This window comes from Choloepus didactylus, chromosome 7, assembly GCF_015220235.1.
Source record: "Choloepus didactylus isolate mChoDid1 chromosome 7, mChoDid1.pri, whole genome shotgun sequence".
Taxonomy (NCBI): Eukaryota; Metazoa; Chordata; class Mammalia; order Pilosa; family Megalonychidae; genus Choloepus; species Choloepus didactylus.
Genome location: NC_051313.1, coordinates 61,738,103 through 61,759,995, shown reverse-complemented (window position 1 = coordinate 61,759,995; position 21,893 = coordinate 61,738,103). Strand labels below are relative to the sequence as shown.

The 21,893-nt window shown below is 35.7% G+C and overlaps 1 protein-coding gene and 1 pseudogene across 2 annotated transcripts in view; one reads left to right on the top strand and one right to left on the bottom strand.

Moving 5' to 3' along the window:
* Positions 1–21,893, bottom strand: part of MAP3K7 (mitogen-activated protein kinase kinase kinase 7) — an 86,635-nt gene that overhangs the window by 28,514 nt on the left and 36,228 nt on the right. Inside the window, exons 6-12 of one of the 2 annotated variants that reach the window (XM_037842639.1) lie at positions 20,439–20,563; positions 18,760–18,888; positions 17,096–17,226; positions 15,383–15,464; positions 11,719–11,849; positions 10,943–11,072; positions 8,186–8,266 (exon numbers count right to left, since the gene is read on the bottom strand). In XM_037842639.1, the coding sequence (XP_037698567.1) occupies positions 8,186–8,266; positions 10,943–11,072; positions 11,719–11,849; positions 15,383–15,464; positions 17,096–17,226; positions 18,760–18,888; positions 20,439–20,563 (809 nt within the window). The remainder of the gene's footprint in view (positions 1–8,185; positions 8,267–10,942; positions 11,073–11,718; positions 11,850–15,382; positions 15,465–17,095; positions 17,227–18,759; positions 18,889–20,438; positions 20,564–21,893) is intronic. The other variant, XM_037842640.1, reaches the window with a different exon arrangement.
* On the top strand, positions 6,737–7,480 carry LOC119539261 (annotated as a pseudogene).

Genomic DNA, 21,893 nt, shown 5'->3' with positions numbered 1-21,893 from the left:
GGTATATTTATATTACAATTACAACACTGATATGGTATCACTATTAGGAAAAATGCACACTTGCAAATTGCATTTTGGAATTTGTTTCCTTTTATAACAACAATCTGGTATAAACCATGTACAACAAATTTTATATTAGAGTGGGAAGAACAGAAGACTAATGCTTCAACTAACCCTTTTCTACAGGTTATATGTATGTATATGCATGTGTGTATGACAGTACTTTTTCCCAGTGGATTTCAAAACGCATTATAATCCAAATTGATTTCCTTAAGTACTGTAACTATTCATACAAGGACTCCAGAGCAGGAATGCTGCTCTTCCTTGATCACCAATGCTAGAACTATGAACAAAATTTGCTAACTACTTAATCTCTTATTATAGGCTTTAAACTGAGAAAAAGGCTACTGCTTCTTTCTAGTAAATTTCAGGCATTTTACCTATTCATCGTTGACTTTTGGATTTTTATTGGAGATGAAGGTAGGAAAAAAAGCACACAGGTTTTTGGACATTTGGATAATAACAAAAACAAAATGAGGAGAAAGTCAAGAAAATCCAAGTAAAATAACAAAACAAACAAACAAACATTTGTGTTATTATCCTCATTAAAGTCCTGTAGGGGGAAAAAACAGCAGAAAAACCTAAAGCAATCCAATCATCTGTCAACACTCATCCCCTTTTTTTTCCAAACAGAAGTGCCACAAATTAGAACATACTGGCTTAAAAGAGGAAAGAATTATGCTCTTAAAATTTCATGTTTTAACAGAAAACATTTAAGAAAGCCTATTTCCTTCTCTCAAAGTGCATTCCAATTTTTCAGCTTATAATGTTCAATAAGCAAATGCATGAGACAACTGTGAGTCAAATGGTCTAAATTCTGGGCAAGAACTTCCACATTTACTTTGCTTAGGCAGCACACAGCTAGTTACTTGGCAGGACCTTCTCCAGAAACAGTCAGCAACTTATCATACTCTATTGATGATTTGTTCTTAACTGCGTTTCTTGCTTGGTAAAAAAGAGCCACAATGATGTATAGCTAACTCTTTTAGAGCAGGTAGGGAGTAGGGAGTGGAATAAGGGAGGATTACCTATACCAGAATTTGTCAGTACTTCTTCAGAGTCAGGAATAATCTAGAAGAGGTCTAAAAAATTGTACAGTTTGATTCATAGGGAGTCCTTAAGTATTAAAGGTCAATTTTTGCATGACCTAATAGTTTACTAAATTGATGAGTACTGCTGGAAGCTACAGATTCCTTTCTCTTCCTCATTTGGTTGATGGCATAATATACAACAGTGTTGTATGCAAGCAAAAAACAAGATTAGAAGATGAGGGTCTTTGCATGTGTTTACTCATGACTAGGTAAAACATTTGAGTCATTTTAAATAAATTTCTTAGAGTAATAGTGTTTTCTTTTCTTAACTTTAAAACTTGCTAAGTTTTTACTAAAAAAGCAAAACACTGTAAGAAAGATACATTTGTAAACCACCAATAAACAACAAAAATGTTTGTGATGTATAAAGGAATGATCTTATCAAGAGGCAGTTCTCCCAAGAAATATACTCAACATATTGCACTTGGCCAAAGTAAAGTAGAATTGAAACTACTTACCATTAACACAGATAAAAATATGGCTATATAGTTTTAAAAATGCTTACTACTGGGCTCGAATGCTAACACCAAGAAGAATTTGGTAATGCCACAGAACTTGTAGGAAATCCAGTTTGACCAAAAAATTACTAGGAGGTATTAAAAATTTGGGGACATTAAATATTATCCCTCCTTTATAATGCAGATGGCCACAAAGGTCTCTTGAGATATTCCTAAAGGGTGAGTTAGATTTTTATATTTAACTTTAAAATACAATCTAGCAACACTTCACTGTTTGGCTTTTATGTCCATTCAATTCTAGTGCTTTCATCCTTTGTCAAAGAGAGTGAAACCCAACAGATTAATGTTTGATAACTGAAAAATAACCAATAAGAGTATTTAGTACAATGTGTAACTGAAGAATATTTTTACTTGAACAGCATTGCTGCTTTGGCAACGCAGAATTAAGGTTTCCTGATGTTGTAAGGACCAAAGAGGGTCTCCCTGACTAAGAGCTCTCTAATCTGAATACTAGGACGCAGCAAGGCAGTTACTCTTATCTTCTATGACACAAAATGTGATTTGGAGTCAGAAGATCTGTGCTAGAGTCCTGTCTGTGTGACTCTGGGCAAACCATTCAATGTCACTGGATCTAAGTTCTTCATCTGTAAAATGGCTGTGGTTTCACCTGATAACCTAGCTGTAAGGCTGTCACGCTGGCCAACTGAACTACTTTGTAGGCCACAGATATTTAACCAGGGTTTCTTAGCCTTGGCGATGCTGATATTTTGGGCTGGATAGTCCTTTGTTGTGGGGGGTGTCTTGCATATTGTAGGATGATTGGCAGCATCCCTGACCTCTACCCATAGATAACAGTGACACTGACCTCTTGTGACAACCAAAAATGTTTCCAGACATCACCAAACATCCTGAGGGGCAAATTCATGCCAGACTGAGAACCACTGATCCAGATCATATTCTCTCTCTTTTTTCTCCTTCCCCCATTATGTACAGCACTCACCAAGTTTTAAAATTAAGAAAACACTATTACTCTAAGAAATTTATTTAAAATGACTCAAATGTTTTGCCTAGTCATGAGTAAACACATGCAAAGACCCTCATCTTCTAATCTTGTTTTTTGTCCTTTATAAAATCTACTTTGTGGGTTGATTTCATTTGTTTTTAATCGTAACCCATTAAGTCCTACATTTACGTTATACTGCCATTTGCCTCAATTTTCCTGACCTCCAACATTTAAAGTAATCACAGTTCAGAAGTACAGTATGTAAGTTTAAATGTTACAACTTCTTTAGTCAGAATATTATTCCATTATACATAGTACCTTTTCAGTGTGGAGGTAAAATGATCTCAGGTACAGGCATACCTCAGAGATATTACTGATCTGGTTCCAGACCACTGCAATAAAGCTCAGTATTGTAATAAAGCTAGTCACATGAATTTTTTGGTTTCCCAGTGCATATAAAAGTTATGTTTACACTATACTGTAGTTTATTAAGTGTGCAAAAGCATAATGTCCAAAAATCAGTGTACACACCTTAATTTAAAAATGCTTTATTGCTAAGAATGCTAACCAACATCTGAGTCTTCAGTGAGTCGTAATCTTTTGCTTTTGGAAGGTCTAGCTTTGACGTTTATGGCTGCTGACTGATCAGGGTGGTGGCTGCTGAAGGTTGGGGTGGCTGTGGCAATTTCTTAAAATCAGGCAATGAAGTCTGCCACATTGATGGATTCTTCTTTCCATGAAAAATTTCTTGAGGTATGCAATGCTGTCTGATAGCATTTTACCCACAGCAGAATTTCTTTCAGAATTCTGGAGTCAATCTTCCCAAACCCTGTCACTGTTTTATCAACTAAGTTTATGTAATATTCTAAATCTTTTGTTATTTCAACAATGTTCACAGTATCTTCACCAGTAGATTCCACCCCAAGAAACCAGTTTCTTTGCTCATTCTTAAGAAGCAACACCTCATCTGTTCAAGTTTTATCATGAGATTGCAGCAATCTAGGCTCCACTTCTAATTCTTTTGCTATTTCCACCACATCTGCTGCAGTGACTTTGTCCACTGAAGTCTTGAACCCTCAGAGTCATCCATAAGGTTTGGAATCAATTGCTTCCAAACACCAGTTAAAGTTGATATTTTGACCTTCTACTAATCATGAGTGTTCTTAATGGCATCTAGGATGGTAAAACCTTTCCAGAAGGTTTTCAATTGATTTTGCCCAGATCCATCAGCAGAATCACTAACTTTGGCAGCTATAGCCTTACGAAACGTATTTCTTAAATAATAAGACCTGAAACTTGAAATTATTCCTTGATCCACGGGCTGCAGAATGGATGCTGTGTCAGCAGGCATGAAAACAACATTCATCTCATTGTATATCTCCGTGGGAGATCTTGGGTGACCAGGTGCATTGTCAATGAACAGAACTATTTTGAAAAGAATCTTTTTTTCTGAGCAGTAGATCTCAAGCGTGTGCTTAAAATTTTCAGTAAACCATGCTGTAAACAGTTGTGCCATCATCTAGGCTTTGTTGTTCCATTTAGAAAGCAGAGGCAGAGAAGATTTAACATAATTTTTAAGGGCCCTAGGATTTTTGGAATGGTAAATAAGCACTGGCTTCATTCAACTTAAAGTCATCAACTGCATCAGCCCCTAACAAGACAGTCAGCCTGTCCTTTGAAGCTTTGTAGCCAGGCACAGACTTCTCTTTAGCTATGAAAGTCCTAGATGGCATCTTTTTCCAATAAAAGGCCGTTTTGTCTACATACAAAATCTATTGTTTAGTGTATCCACGTTCCTCAATTATCTTAGCTAGATCTTCTGGATAAGTTGCTGTAGCTTCTACATTAGCACTTGCTGCTTCACCTTGCACTTTTATGTTATGGAGATGGCCTTTTTCCTTAAACCTTATGAACCAACCTCTCCTAGCTTCAAACTTTCCTTCTGCAGCTTCCTGATCTCTCTCAGCCTTCACAGAACTGAACAGAATTAAGGACTTGCTCTGGATTAGGCTTTAGCTTAAGGGAATGTTGTGACTGATTTGATCTATCCAGACCATTAAAACTTCTCCTTATCAGCAATAAAGCTATTTTGCTTTCACTGGAGTAGCATTTTTAATTTCCTTCAAGAATTTTTCCTTTGCATTCACAACTTGGCTAACTGATGCAAGAGGCCTAACTTTCGGCCTCACTCAGCTTTTGACATGCCCTTCTCACTAATCTTAATCATTTCTAGTTTTTGATTTAAAGTGAGAAATGTGTGACTCTTTCTTTCACTTGAACCCACTATAGAAATATTCACTGACCTAATTTTAATACTGCTGTGTCTCAGGGAATGGGGCCCCAGGAGAGGGAGAGATGGGGGAGTGATCCATGGAACAGTCAGAACACATACACAGTTATGGATTAAGTTTCCTGTCTTATATGGGTGTGGTTTGTGGCACCCCAAAACAATTAAAATAGTAACATCAAAGATCACTGATCACCATAACAGATATTTGCAAAAAAATGCGGTATCTTTAAAGTGCAATAAAGTGAAGTGTAATAAAACAAGATAGGCTTATACACTATGAATTTCTCAAGCAGCCCATGACTCAATAAATTAAAATCACTATGTGAAAGATGGTTTATTCTTTGAACAACAGTAGTGACAATAATATAACATAAGATAAACTACTTTGATAATCAGCCTAAAATTAATTACCCTAATATGAAATGGTTTTGTACAGAAAAAATGGTCCCTGTTCTGGTTTAATGCTGCCGTTTTGCAAAATACCAGAAATGGATTGGCTTTCATAAAGGGGATTTATTTGATTACAAAGTTACAGTCCTAAGACCATAAAAGTGTGCAAACAAAGGCATCAACAATAGGGTACCTTCACTGAAGAACCCCCATGGTGTCCGGAAAACCTCTGTCAGCTGGGAAGGCACATGGCTGGCGTCTGCTCCAGGGTTCTGATTTCAAATGGCTTTCTCCCAGGCCGTTTCTCTCTAAGCGTTCTCTCAGTTTCTCTCAGGCAAACTCTGGGCTAGCAAAAGTCTGCTTTCAACAGCCATCTCCAAAATGTCTCTCTCAGCTGCAGCACCAAACTCCTTCTATCTGAGCTCTTATAGGGCTCCAGTAAACTAATCAAGACCCACACTGAATGGGTGGGGCCACACCTCCATTGAAATAATCAAATCAAAATTATCACCTATGGTTTGGTGAGTCACATCGCCATGGAAACACTCAATCAAGAGGTCACACCCTAATCAGAAAGATTAATCATCTGCCCCCAAAAGATTGCATTAAAGAACAAGGTGTTTTGGGGAACATAATACATCCAAACTGGCAAAGTCCCTAAGAACTGCACAATCTATATGTTTGTATCATGGTTCCTAGCCACCGGAGATGCTCAATAACGGTTTGTTCATTTATTTAATAGTCACATATTTATCAAACCTCTACTATGTGTGAGACATTGAGCCAGACACTCCTCTTCATTAATGGAGAAAAGAATCATTAGGTTATTCGATATTTTGGAGAAAGCCATTTTGAAATGCAACCTGGGAGCAAGCCGACGCCAGCCACGTGCCTTCCCAGCTAACAGGTTTTCTGGATGCCATTGGCCATCCTCCAGCAAAGGTAACTGATTGTCGATGCATTACCTTGGACACTTTCTGGCCTTAAGACTGTAACTGTGTAACCAAAAAAACCCCCTTTTATAAAACCAATCCATTTCTGGTGTTCTGTATTCCAGCAGCATTAGCAAACCGGAAGTATTCAACTACAATACAACAGTATGCTAAAAGGATAATCACAGGGCAAAGTATAAAGTATTGAATAATTTACCCAAATCACACCCATGAATGCATGTGGGAAAAACTGTATATTTCCTTATCAAAATTTAGGGGAAAGAGGTGGAAGAAAATCAAACGCACAGCAAGAAATGATAATTTTGATAATGTACACTAACCAATGTCAAAGGTAAATATGCCAGATAGGTTTCTGTAACAATTGTAAGTTAGAGTCATCTATGAAATGACCACCAAAAGAAACAGAAGCAGTTAACCAATTTGAGACACTGAAGTATCATGTGTGAGTTAGGTATAAAAAGTTAATAACTGCCTCCTTTCCAGCTGGAACCATGGAGGGTGTCGAAGAGAAGAAGAAGGTGCCGGCTGTGCCGGAAACCCTCAAGAAAAAGTGAAGGAATTTTGCTGAACTGAAGATCAAGCGCTTGAGAAAGAAGTTTGCCCAAAAGATGCTCCGAAAGGCAAGGAGGAAGCTTATCTACGAAAAAGCCAAGCATTATCACAAGGAATATAGGCAAATGTACAGAACTGAGATTCAAATGGCTAGAATGGCAAGAAAAGCTGGCAACTTCTATGTACATGCGGAACCCAAACTGGCATTTGTCATCAGGATCAGAGGTATCAATGGCGTGAGACCAAAGGTCCGAAAAGTGTTGCAACTTCTTCGCCTTCGCCAAATCTTCAATGACACCTTTGTTAAGCTCAACAAGGCCTCAATTAACATGCTGAGGATTGTGGAACCATATACTGCATGGGGGTACCCAAACCTGAAGTCAGTAAACGAACTAATCTATAAGCGTGGTTACGGCAAAATCAATAAGAAGCGGATTGCCTTGACAGATAACTCTTTGACTGCACGATCTCTTGGTAAATATGGCATCATCTGCATGGAAGACCTGATTCATGATATCTATACTGTTGGGAAATGCTTCAAAGAAGCAAACAACTTCCTGTTGTCCTTCAAATTATCTTCTCCCAGAGAGGGGATGAAGAAAAAGACCACCCATTTTGTAGAAGGGGGAGATGGTGGCAAAAGGGAAGACCAGATCAATAGGCTTATTAGTAGGATGAATTAAGGTGTCTACTATGATTACTTTCATAATCTGGTCAGTTAATAAACAGTGATTGCTTTCAAATTAAAAAAAAAAAGTTAATAACTTCACTTTACAAAAAGACTTTCCTGACAATATACAAAAATCAGAATTGATCATTTATTTTACATGATTATTTACCAAGATACCCTGCAAAACAGCAAATCTCATTTAGTTTGCTTTCTAGGTTAAAGCAAAATGGTATTTGGAACTCTCTTTTCTCAAGTTCATAATTCACTTGCTGCAAGCAGAAAGAGGCTGGGACAGAAAGGCTTAGAGGGAGCTCAAAAAGTAATTGAGGAAGGAAAAGTGCCAAGGACAACAAAAAACAGTTGTTTAAACAGTTGTTCTTCTCTTTCTGCTGGGTACAAAAAAGGTCTGGGTTCAGTTCATCTGCTCATTTTCATGATAAGAGGAAGCTGGTAGAATTCTGGGCTGGCATTCTCCGTTCTGTGAAAAGATTTACTTTCCCTTCTATTTTACCTTCATTATTAAAGAACTGAAGTATATTTTCAAATCTACTTCAATGCAGATAAATGTATATGGTTTTCGATCTTCTCCTAATTATATTGAATGCAAGGTATCTATTTTCATGGTCTATAAAAATTGGAGCAAGAAGCATTTTAAAAGTACCAGGGATCATTATTCTGGTTTTGCAGCTATTAGACCAGCTCAGGTGGTCTATGATACCTGATATGACGATCTCAGGGACATCCAGAATGTTGCCAAATGAAGCGGTTTTACGGTGGCCCCTTTTAGGCTTGGAATAGGCTGCAAAAACACATATATACAGTATACATGCAAACAACCACAAATAGTAACGCAGAAAACGATGAACTACAAAAACAGAATGGTTTTCAAATAGTTATGTTAATAACATTTCATGCAGAATGGCATGCATAACTCTCTAACTTTTCATCCATGCTTAGAGATGGGATGATTAAAGAGCAAACAATGACCAATACAAGACGTTTGAAACACTGGTTTAATTAGCTAAATAAATAAATAAACAGGACAGAGACAAACAAAGCTGCAGGGCAATGGGAAAGCTAAATTTTAAAAGTGTTCAATAGGAACAATCTACCTAAGTGAAACACTGATATGTGATGGGGTACTGGGATTAAGGAGGGAAGAAAGAGAAGAATTAAAAAGAAATAAGCTGCCATTTCTGTTCCAGTTACACAAATACAGAAATATATGTTCAAATTAGGTGTTTCTTAAAGAGTGCTATAAAGTAAAAAACAGTGATTAAATGATAATTATTGAATCAAAGAAATGTGTATGCTTTCATAATTATAAATATCTATACATAATTACTTCTAGAAAACTAAATATTCATTATAGTTTCCAAAATTTAGGGTACCTTCCTGGTGTTGAAAAGCCAGAGTATGAACCTTTCAAAGACAATTCACTAAAAAATTTGAGCTGTGTAAAATTCAAAGGATACATAATACCATGTGTTCCACATTCAAATAGAAAAAGGGTGAAGTAGTTTTAATCTGTGAGGTTATCTTTATCCTAGCAAAATATCACAATGCTTAACTAGAAAAACAATACCGGCAATGACATACAATTACTATTATAACACCACTTGCTGTTTTAGGGTAGCAATAAGTACTTGTCAGGGCTATCTTGAATGACATCCCTGAAGTGAAAAAGGTTCTCCAAAGTCTAAGGGTATTTCTTTGTTTGCATCAAGTCAACTGACACTACACTGAGATGATTCAGCTCCACAGAAATACCAATGACTCATAGAGAAGGAGGCTGGTGATCTAACTCAGCTTGGTTGTTCTATGTGGCAGAGACTGCTAGTCCCCTGCCAATCTTTATTCTTCCCTTCTTTCTTAGCAACAAAATCCTGACTTTACTCCAGACAGCAATGTTCCCAGATAAAAGACTGCAGATCCCTCTTTCTCATGGAGCTACATGTGGCCATTTAACCATATTACCTGGCCAATGACATCTATATGAAAGTTGTTAGGTAGGACTTCTGGGAAAGTTCCTTGAAAAAGCTTGAGAATGTGTCCTTTTGCCCTTCCCCTACTCCTTCCTTCCTGCTGTCTGTACTGTGGTTGTGATGACTGGAACTATAATGGCTATCTTGTACCACAAGGCAATCTTAAGGATGGAAGCTAAAGAATAGGGATTGTGGAACAGAGAGACAGAAAGAACACAGTTTCCTAATGATCATGGAATCTACCTCCAGACTTGTTTATGTGTAAGAAATAATCCCTATGTGTTGAGGCACTATTATTTTATTTTGCGTATTCTACTACACTGAACTGATTCTAATGCTAACTGTTGATAAAATTAGTGATTATGATTAGTTGAGGACAAGTATAGCATGATGATCCATAATGCCAAATTGCACCCCAAGTGAACTATTTAAAACAATACTTTCAATACGAGGTTTTCATTAAAAATAAAAAGTAAAACATGGAAATAGCCAAGCTTGGACAACTTCTTTCTTAAAACAGCTCCACAAGAAATGAGAATATTCTATTCAGAAAAAAATGAATGAAAAAAGAAAACACCTGAAAGAGTAAAACTTAGTTAGCTAAGTTAAAAAAAAAAAATGCAAATACACATGGAAATATACATGTATACACATACATCGTTAAAAGACTAGAGGTAAATACACAAAAATGTTAAGTGTTTATTTCTGGGTGGGACAGTTATAGAAGACTTCTTTTTGGGTTCTGTTTTGCTTATATTTCCACATTTTTCATAGCAGAAACACATTTACTTTTATAATCAGCTTCTCTCCATCCCTGGGCAGGGGTGGAGGAGGAGCAAAAAGAAATCAAATTAAACCAGCATTACTGAAATGAAACCAGGTTAGAAAAGACACTCAGTTAAAAAACAGTATGTAAATAACTGTTTTTGTGCAGACCAGTTCTTCCATAACAAGAACTGACAAAATGGATTTTAAACGCTACCTTTTCCAAGATTCATTAAAATTACCAAGATCATTTTTTTTACAATTAAGAGAACTAACCACAACCAACTTAACTCATGCCACTGAAAGGAAGGAGGAACAGAGAGCAGTACATTTTTCTGCCAACTTCAAAACAAGCTATTTGCTGACATTTGAGTTTAGCACAAAATCCTTCAAAGGTAACCAACATCCTGTTTTTGGCAAAATTTCAGTTTTGCCCTTTAGACTGTTGGCTCACATTTGAGCTAAATTACACTTGAAAAACTTGTGATTAGGAAAGTATATTGTATGATCCAAATAATTCCTATAAATCACACCTTCCTTATTTGGAAATTGGGATAAATGTAGAACTTATAACTAGAAGCTTAAGAAGTATACTGTAAACCTACTTCCTGCTTTAAAAAACATACAAATCACCTGACATCCCCATTACTGAAACAACCACACCCAAAAGATGAAAGGATTATATACATTTTTACTTCTATCCAGGCTTTTAGTTCTTTTTTTACCTGTGGTTGCAGCTATCCTTGCTTCTATTTCAGACATGTCAGCACTCATCCTCTTGCCCTCAGAGGTTGGGGGCAAGCTCTCCATGCTGCTCCCACGGGAGGTACCCAAGCTCAAACGTCCAGATTCATTCTGTAAAAATTACAGATCAATTGGAATTACTGAAGTTCTTTAGATCTAGCAATCCTAGAAGGAGGAAGATGTCAATTGGGATTCTCACAGCTCCTGCACTGCTCTGAAAGAAGGGAGGTTTTGTGGAGCGAGGGAACCTCAGCGCTAAGAGAGTAAATTGGGGATACTGACATTATGAAAGGGCAACCACTTGAATTGGGAGTTAAATTATTAGTTACTCTAAATGCTTCAAGCAAGATGAAGAAAATCATTCCTTAAAATATTTTTAAACTAATAATAACAGAAATATAATAAGACCGAATAGCATGAAATGACAGATTTAGGACAACTCCTCTGACTGGGTGGTGTTACCAAAAAAGATGCATTTTACATTTTAACCAACAACCATTAAAGTTGGGGATCATCAACTTAGGGAAGGAGTTATAGAGTTGGCAAAGGTGGCAATAGTTGGAAGGGAAAACAATTTGATTGGTAATAATGGTAGGAGAATCCTTTTATATATGCCTCTCTACCTAAGCTCATCTGTCTGCTTTGGGAACAAGATTCAGGATTTCTATAATGGAATATGGCAAATAATTTCAGTTAGTATAATGTTATGACAACTGGCAAGGTTACCACACAACTTACTTTTGAGAATGTAACAAACCTGTTGCTTTGCCTGATTTTTCAACAATTTTGATTCTAAGCGTTTAATAGTGTCATTTGTGGCAGGAACTTGCTCCATATTAGTGTCACTTTTATTACTGGTATTTGTAGAAGTGATGTCCATGAATGAGCCTAGGAAAGCAGAAACATTTTATGTCTACAGATTGAGAAGAATACAAAATACTTCATTCAATAATACATAATTTAAATTCTTTTCTAAAATGTGGCAAGATAGGAATAGAAAGAAATTACGATTTTTCAAGGTAGGTGAGAAATTAACTATAGTATTATAATACATTTATAAAAGTTAATGAAGATACCCAAACAAACCCATTTTAAATAAAACTTAAAGATGGCACAAAAAGGGAACCAACATGTCTAACTAGTTGTCTTTTAATGAAATCTTCTCTGTGTAAGATTAAAAAGTAAGTGCTACTGTGGTTAATAGAAGAAAAGAGGTTAAGAACTGTTAAATTAATCAAATTCTTGTCTTTACAACTTAGAGAGTAGCGTTACCACAATTTTTCTTCTTGCTTTGACATGCTCAAAGACTTACCCAGATTCTGATCACAGGGATGAAGAACAGATAAGATGAACTATGGCGAAGCATGTTACCCATGGCCTAGCCAAACTCCATCTACTTAAATCAATGAACACGATTTGACTATGACAATAAGTCACAGAATTTTTAATGTTAGAAGGGGACTTCAGAGCTCAACCAAAGGTATATCCACTGCAGTATGGATTTTTATAATGTGATATGGGTAAATTGAAATTGAAAACAATCTACATCATGCACAATGCCACTGGTTAATATGATCTACCCCACATACACAGAATAAAAGTTGTTTCTGACTCAACATTTGGCTCCAGTAGCTTTATGTTTTGTTAAGAGTACCAGTGGATAGTAAAGGTAATGAAAATGTTTAAGAAACTGTGAGTTAGTGACAGTGCTAGAGAGCACAAGCCAGGAATAATCAAATCCTGGGATTTTCTCATTTTTTTGACATTTAAGAGCTAAATACTCAGAGCTCTATACATTTAAAAAAGAAAAAAATCCTTTAGGGGAAAAAAATAACTTTGTTGTTCAGTATCTGGAACATTTTTCTCTTTTTTAATTCTTCCAAAATTTCTCTTCCCACTGAAATAATTTGTTTCTGCAACTTGTTTTTTGAGACTCAAGCTTTCTGAGAAATGTTAAGTCTCTTATTGTAGCAGAACTAGAGTCCAATGTTTTTGATACATAGCTGAAAAAAGTGAGGTCCAGAGATGTTAAAAAACTTGTCCAAGAACATTCAGCAGAGGTAAGAATAGAAATTAAGTCTACTGACTTAGTCTAGTGATTTATCCAGAAGACTATACTTGAATAAGATGCAAAAGAACCATAACAAAAAATTAAAAGAACCAAAAGGAATGGCCAAATGAATTGGGAATCTTCTGGAAAAGAGCGGACTTTCAAGTATATCAGCAAATTCAGGTAGACATATTTTCGCTCTATTTTGCTAGAACAAATGAATGAACCCACAAACCACAGGGGACTGATAGGGAATGAGCAGGATTTTGTTAAACACCAAAATATATATACATAAAAAGTAAGCATAATATCTGAGAGATGCCAAACCCCCTGAACAAGTAGAAGAACTGAGTGGCTATTAATTGAGATGGGGATAACTATGGAGGAGACAGTCTGAAGGGTGTATCAGGAGTGCAGTTTGGAAAATATGAAGTCAGAGATTTCTATTAGATATAAAGTATGCAGTTGGACATACGAGTGTGGTGATCTGCTTTAGAATGGAGAAAACCTTCGGCAAATAGATGGTATATAAAGCCATGATACTGGATGAGATCACCAAGGAAATGAGTATAGATAGATGGAGGTCAGAGGATTGAACCCTGTGTACTCTGGCATTTAGAGGTTAAGGAGATGAGGAATAATCAGCAAAGGAAGCTGACTGAGACCAAGTGCCCAGAGATATAAGATGAAACCCAGGCAAGAATGGTATTCTGGAGATCAAATGAAGAAAGTGCTGTAAGGAGAGTAATGAACTATGTCAAATGCTACAGATAGTTAAATAAGATGAGAACTGAAGATCATCCATTAGATTTACTAATGTGGTGATCAATGGAGACCTTGACAAAGGCAATTCTGGAACAGTGGTCTAACAAAAGCTTCAAAAGGTCAAGAGAGAATGGGAAGAGTAGCTGGAGACTGCAAATACAGACTATATAATGTGGGAATGATGCCAGTAGAAGGGTTAAAACTGCTGATGCAGGAGAGGGGAGAACTGGTGGGAAAAGCAGATGGAGTATAATGCACAAATAGAAGGGTTGGTCTTTGCCTTGGAGCATGGATATTTCAGCCATAGTAACAACAGAACATGGGCAGATGTAGGGCGACCTTATGGAAGTACTCTTCTGATTACTCCAAGTTTCTCAGAGAAATAACAAACCAAGGTCAGTTAGCTGAGAGTGAGGAAAGGGGAAGAGGTGCTTTAAGTTTGAGGAGAAAACCTCAAGTATACAATAAATCGCCTAGAAGATGGGAGAGAATATGGACTAAAATATAGTACAATTGTCCAGCAGCCCTAACTACCCATTTGAGGGAAGTAAGCATGTCTTTTTCCAGCCACATTTAGCTGCAGTGGTACAGGCAGGGAGTAAGCTGAGTGTTGGATTTAAACAGGCTTGAGGTTTAGCCAAGTAAGTTGAAGGGAGGGCTAGAAAGTTGAGGATTAGTTGCACAGAAATTTTAATAATTGACTGTGGAAATAAATGGAGTGAGGAAGGAAGGAAGGACACAAAAAGACTTGAGTGTCAGTGAGATGGTGGAAAGAAAGGACTGAAGGTGACAATATGAAAACAGGGAGAAGGGTTAGGCAGAAGCAAATGATAGCATTTTAGAGACATTCACTTTAGAATTCAGAGCAAGTAAAAATATTTCCAGCAAAATTGGAATTCTAGAATAACTAGCCAAATAATAAACCAACTTAAAATAAATATTTTTTCCTTGGGCGGGGGGAGGAGCCAACTGCCAGTAAAAAAAGTTCTAAGTGCAGGATAAATATTTGTGTACATGTTCACACACACCTTTTAATTTTAGTTAAATTAATATAATAATGAAATGCTATAAAAATGAAATGCTACCTATTTTGAGAAGTACAATTTTTCTAAGTTGGAATATTACTTCTACTATCTTTTTTGGTGACCACAAACTAGACTTTCATAGTTTTTTAAACAGAAGAACTTTAAATTAAAATAAGTTTCTTAAGAGTCTCCATAGAAGAGAACCAGAGTAGAGTGCTCATGACAAAGAAATGTGTTTTGTTATATATATTTATAATAATTTTTAATACTATTTGATCTAGGAGTATAAATATAAAAACTATTTTTTCAAATTTAGAATGAAGTTCATGGTAACACAATATCCAATCTTTTGATACACAACTATGCAGGGATTTCAAGACTTAGAAGCAGGTCTTCAAAAACTCTTTAATCTGGATACCTCTATGCAGAATGATGCACCTGGAAACTCAAATTGCAGTCAATCATATGAAATGAAGGAGTTAAAATGCAAATGGGGACATCATTCATTGCTTCTTGATTACAATTTCATGGAAATAGAGAAAAAAAAATCAGGTTATTACGCTTCTGATCTATCCTTTTACCTGTACTGGTGGCAGAGTTGCTCTGTCCTTCATCTGAATACTGACAAGGATATTGTAATGGCTCATCTGCTCCTGGAAAGTACTATATACAAAAAAGTAAATCAAAACTTAAAATTTCTTTAATATAAATAGAATCCTATTAATATCAACTTGAAAAGCAAATCTTAATGATTTCCTTGTGGAATTTGTAGCAAAGATGCTGCTTTATATTCCCTAAGGTATATACTGAATTTGCAGGTACTCAAATTTGATTGTAAAACATGATAATAATGTTCTCTTTTAAACTTGACTGTGACCAATGTCATGTACCTACCTAAGCATCTAGTTTACATGGAGCCTATGAGGTCTTGAAGAAAACAGCAAATGCTTCTCTAGAGGAACATATGAAATAGAATAGTATCACTCCTGGTAATTTCATGAAACACATTTAACTTATGTTCTCATATCAACGACGGAAACTTCCAAATTGTTGAAATGACTGTTCCAGTCTGACAAGTGGGACTGGCACACCATAGAATAAATGTTAGAACTGATTTTTTTTAAATATCAAAAGGATAGATTATAGATGTCCCTCTCTGACTTAGAGACATAATATTGGAAATATTCACTGGACAAAAAATTAGGAATTTAAGGAAAAAAACCAAAAGTTATTTTTCTCAAATTAGATGAAGCACAAAAAAGTGCAATTAGAATTTGAACAATTTATATATACCAAAAGTTTAAGTTATCTGACTACAGAAACTAAGTTGCTGTCTTATGCACATACTATGCCTAGGTTCTATATATAGCTGGTACCCAAATGTGATAGTAAGCCTTAACCAGAATAATTCAAGCCAGTTTGCCAAAGTTATTTTCAATAGACTGGCTGGAACTAAATCTTTGGCCATTAGGGAAATCACAGCAACAGTATATCTTAAGATTTATGAGCTAAATTCTTATTAATCTATACTTAAAGCAAATGCAAGAGTCTGCTAATGAACAAATTTTTCTTAATTTTGGGCACTTTCATAAGTATGTGAAATTTTTAAAGCCAAAGCACCATATGACAAATTTTGCTAGTGTATCAAAAACTAGAGGGCTAAAATATTCCAAATAATTCTAAAAGTGTTTGATTTATAGAGTAGGGAATTCTGATAGACATTTAAAAACGGTTGTTCTAAATTCAAAAATTCTATACATCCTAGGAGAAAATTCAACTTGTTACTTGCAAATTAAAGTTGAAAATATGCAACAACAAAAAAACCATTTTTCCAAAAAGTAAAAATCACCTTAATATATGTGTCTGGGAATACAGCCTCTCTACTGCTATACATAAACAACTGAATGTTTGATGAAGATGTGTATTAAACAAAATTTAAAATTCTGTTAACTATGTATTAGACTCACAAAATACCTAAGTCCTGTAAAGGCTTTAAAGAGTACCTTTTTGTTTCCCAGAAACAAGTATATGTGTCCTCTAGTATATAAGGAGGGGGAATAAGCAAGTCCAGAAATCTAATCTAGTTATCTTTCCATTATAAAGAACTAGATCTGCCCTCCCATAATATTTCATCCTCTAACTGTATGAGAAACATATGCCCATTATAACTTGAAAAATACAGAAAAATAAAAAGCAGAAAATAGCAATCATGCCCCTTTACTTTAAAGTCCCATTAAAAGTCAGTATATAGCAAATCCCTTTAAACCCAAAGCCCCTCAAAAGAAGGATTATACCCGCATCAAGTGAGTCATTATTTTCACAATTTCCTCCATAGAAGGGCGCTGAGAAGGATCTTTAGACCAACAACGAGTCATCAGGCTCTCAATGGGCTTAGGTAAATTTTTGATCAGTGGTGGCCGAGTACCTATAATTAAAAATCAGGGGGAAGGAGGGGAGGACAGAATGCATTTATCCAAAAAATCATGTAAACTTTTTATATGTACTTCTAAAGGAGTATTTATTTTATAGGTCTTGTCATTTAAGATGCACATTCTGGAATAATAAAAGTAATATTTTGTCTTTTAGGATAACATTTATTCTATCTGTATAGATTTTCATAAAGGGGAAGCTATACCTTTTTAAAAGTTAAAATTTTTATAATGTGTTATGGTAATAGTAAGACTAAAATTTAATTAATAATTTCATTTGTTATAAGCTTTCTTTTAACAAATAATAATGGTTTAAAATGTATTTTATTAGGAAAAATAACATAGTGGCTTGAGGAAATTTTACCTAAACTATATTTTCAGATACATTGCAAAAATTTCAAATGTGCTTGAAAAATCATCTTCTGTATCTAGAAAGTGGTCGACTATGGTGTTGTTATAGTCCACTAACCCTCAAAGGACCCTTCCGTGGAAGGCAGACCTTTTGGATGCTCTGAATCAGTTGTTTTATAAGCTGAGAACTGTCAACTTTTGTGTAATTATCAAGACTGTACTATTTCTAGGAAGTCCCTATTTAAAGAAGACTTCAGATACAAGGAGATTTTTGTCATTTTATCAATTAACAAATTAGTTCTTTTATTCCTTACTTCACTGACTTTCAATTATTTACCGACGATCGACAGGAGAGAAAAAAGAAAGCAAACTATACTGGACGGTGCTCTAGCCATTACTTACAATGATATAAAAATAGTAACATTAAAGGCAGTACAGGGGACTGGTAAAAACAACCAAGATTCCTCAGCTGATGGTACTGTTTGAGAAATCTATGAATGATATAAATAGGCAGGCATTTGCTGTCATCTTTTGTGGACTAGTGTATAAAAATGCCATTGGAGCCAGGAAGATCTGGCTTTGAATTCCAGCTTTACCACTTAATAATCTTGTGACCCTATGCAGTTACTTAACCTAAGTCTTGGTTTCTTAATCTGTAAAGTAAGTCAATAATAGTACTTACCTCATAAGGATGGGTGAAAAGATAAAAAGGATCTGTAAAACACTGTGTTACACCTTTATGATCTTAGTGACAACTCATTATTATTCTTTGCCTTCTCTCCTGGGTGAGACCCTTGTTTCAGGAGAAAAAGGCTATTGGTTCCCAATTATCTTAACCATATGATAAACAGGTTTGTATTTTTCTACGCAGTCCAGTCTGATGCTTCGCTATCCCCCGGGGAGGATCAGCCTAGGCAATCATCTCTGGCTGTCTACTGATGGTCTTTCCCTAATCAGCACAGCCGGTACCACCTCCTAAGCCCCGCACACTGACCATACCTAGCCTGACCTTGTTTAAAATGGGTAGGGGGAGACTGGTAACAGGAAAATATTATGGTAACAAAGAATTACAGGTTTCAATGTTAGGAATAAATGGTCTTCCTTGGGGGAGTGGAAAGAAACATTTTTCCAAATAGGAAAAATACAAATATATTTAATAAAAATTTATTTTCACAAACCATTGTGAACAGCCCACATGATACGGAATGCTGGACCACCAATCTCATCAAAAGGTTTCCGACGTGTTATCACTTCCCAAAGGATAATGCCCCAGCTGAAGACGTCACATTTTTCACTGTAATTGCTACCTAGGAAAAAAGACAGTATAATTTCAGGACTTCTTTTCCAGGACTTCTTTTCAGGACCTGTACATGTGGAATTGAAGTACCTTAAGTCTTTTCAACAAAAAGTTTTTTAATGCACTAGGTATTCACAATGCACTAAAAAATCCACTTTAGAATAATGTTAGTCATTTTCTATCTTCTCAAAAGCCACAGGCCTTGTCTTTTATTTATTTAGACTGCTACTTTCTCTGGACAGAGTCTGAAACATTTGTACATTACTTTCTGTAATTGTTTTAATCTTAAACTTTCTTCCCCCATTCTCTTGATGGATAACATTATCCTGCTATCAAGGCAGAAGCAATTTCAAATTTAGTGTCAAGACTTTCTTCTCAATATCTGGTGAGATAAAAGTTGTAAGCAATGAAAATTATGAATAACAAATTTATAGTAAGCAAATTAATATAGTAAGATTTACAGGATAACTAAATTGGTGGGTGAATCAGCACAATAAACAGCAAAAAAAAAAAAAAAATGAATGAACAATTATTACAGTGACAGCTACACATGTTAAGCAGTGCACTTTAATACAGCAGTACCGGATATTACAATCTAATATGGGCTATAGGTGCTGTCAGTAGACATCCTTTAGAAATGGAGAAAGTTATATAGCTGAATAGTCTGAAGTATGTTTCTTTAAACAGTTAACAATAACTTGTATTTCTGCGTTCTTTTGAAGAAACAGATTTTTTACTTCCTGTTCTACAATACTTTGGCATTTTAACTCACAGAAAGGTAAACAAAATAAATAATTTAAAACAACACTAAATATATGTAATCTGCATATGAACTTGAAAACAGAGGCTATTATTTAATTTTGTATAATTTAACACTTGCTCACATTTTCTCTTTCTCTGGAGTAGCTAAATATAAATAAAGGCCAAAAAAACCCAAGCTATAAATGTATCCAAAAACAAAAAAAAAAAAAAGAAAAAAAAAAAAGAAAAGAAAGAAAGAAGCTATTACCATAATCTGATTACTGAATTTATCTGCATTTTGTAGGCATTTATACCTCCTAACATACAGATCACATATCTACACATCTTCAGTTTGACTTCTTTCATTTAAGAGATAGCTTGACAATTTTATTTAGAAACCTTGCATAAAATTTATGAACCACTTTAAGCACCTGAGTGAGACTTGGAGGTGTAAAAGAAGGTAAACGTAAGCTTTTCCTTTAGTTGTAATTTTTAGTATCATATTTCTACCCAATTACTTCTATTCTTTCTAAGGTACTCATTTAAACTTCAGGAATGTCTATTTTTAATTGCTAGGAAACCAACATGAAACTATACCATGCTTGAACTTGTATAGAAGGTGCTAGAGAACTTGCTTGTTTTAAGATTTAGGATCTAAGGCTATCTTTATTTAATATCTCCTTAAGACTTCAGTATATACCTTATAATTATGTACTATGCTGAAATAAAATCATGAAAACAGGACAAAACTATAAACACAGATTGGATTCATATGGAATGAGGCAGAGAATCCATCACATCATGCTTCTGCCATTTTACCTTCAAAAACTTCAGGTGCCATCCAAGCAGCACTCCCTTTGTTATTGGTCATGTGAGTCTGAATGTCACAGGCTGTACCAAAATCACAGATTTTTAGAACTGTCCCCCCTGCAACCAACAGCAAGCTGTTGGGGGAAGAAAAAAAAAGAAAATCAAAAGTTGTAAGACTAATATTTGATTCTATGACAAAAGGGACATTTGTGGAAATAGAAAGGGTTAAGAAAAATGTTAGCATCTGGCATCTGTGAAATTCTACTTGGACATTATTCTATAGCAGCCTGTAGTTCAGGGAGATTTTAGCAGAAGTTAACTGACCTTACTCTAGCTCTCCTAGGGCCACTGCTAGACCCACATTTTGATGTCTCCATCTCTACTTCCATAATCTTTCCTGACCATACTTCTCTCTGCATCAACATAAAACATTGAGTTTTAAAAACTTCCAGTAGGCCAACATTATGGTGTCCTAAAACGGGAATGGATGAATATCACATAAATTCCTGCCCTACATTTAACCCATCTATCTCAGTGTTTTTCAAGTACACAACTAGTTAAGTGTCAAAATCGTTTTGTGAAACTTTTGTTTCAGCTTTGTACAATGAATATGCACATAGATGTGTTGGATTGTGCAGTATTTCTTACTTGGATCATGGTCAAAAAGTTGGCAAATCTGTTGTGGTTTCATAAACCATATGATGATCAGAAATGAGTCCTTAGTTTAGCCTAATGTAGCAAGACTGGTTAGCTATTCACTGACCCCATTTTCTCTCCCTCCTGGGCAAACAACTAGATTACATTTCCCAGACTCCTGCACAAGATGTGCTATGGGATTGTTCCAGCCAACATAATGGGAATGGAGGCAAGAAACGTCACTTCTAAGCCTGGTCCATAAAAATGTGATACTCCTTTTTCTTTCCCAAATGTCAGCTGAATGCAGAGGATTATGAACTACAAGGTAGAAAAAGCCTGGGACCCTGAATAACCATGTGAAAAGATGTCAGTCAAACAAGGAACAACCATTTTTTACTTTATATGAGTGAAAAATAAACTTGTACTGCGTTACTCCATTGATCTATCAGGGCTTATCTGTTACAGCAGTGCCACTCTAACCAACATAAGAAATTGATACAAAGTGGGTGCTGCAATAACTAAAAATCTAATATATTTGGTATGCCTTAGCAGCAGGCAGTACGGACTGAAACCAGAGGCTGGAAAGATGGAGACCCAATCAACGATGTGGCAAGAGACTTGTTAAAGCTTGTCTCCTGTGATAATCTGTGGCTTTAAAGGACTGGAAGAGTGGACTGCTGCTAAACTGCAAACATTAGGAAATAAGACTGACAAAGACCCATTCTTATCCAGGAAGCAAAAAAGTACTTCCCATCTAAATGTGATAGCTTCAAGGTATTAGAATGAGAAAAGGCACTGGAGCCAGGGACCAAATAAATTGGGTTCAAG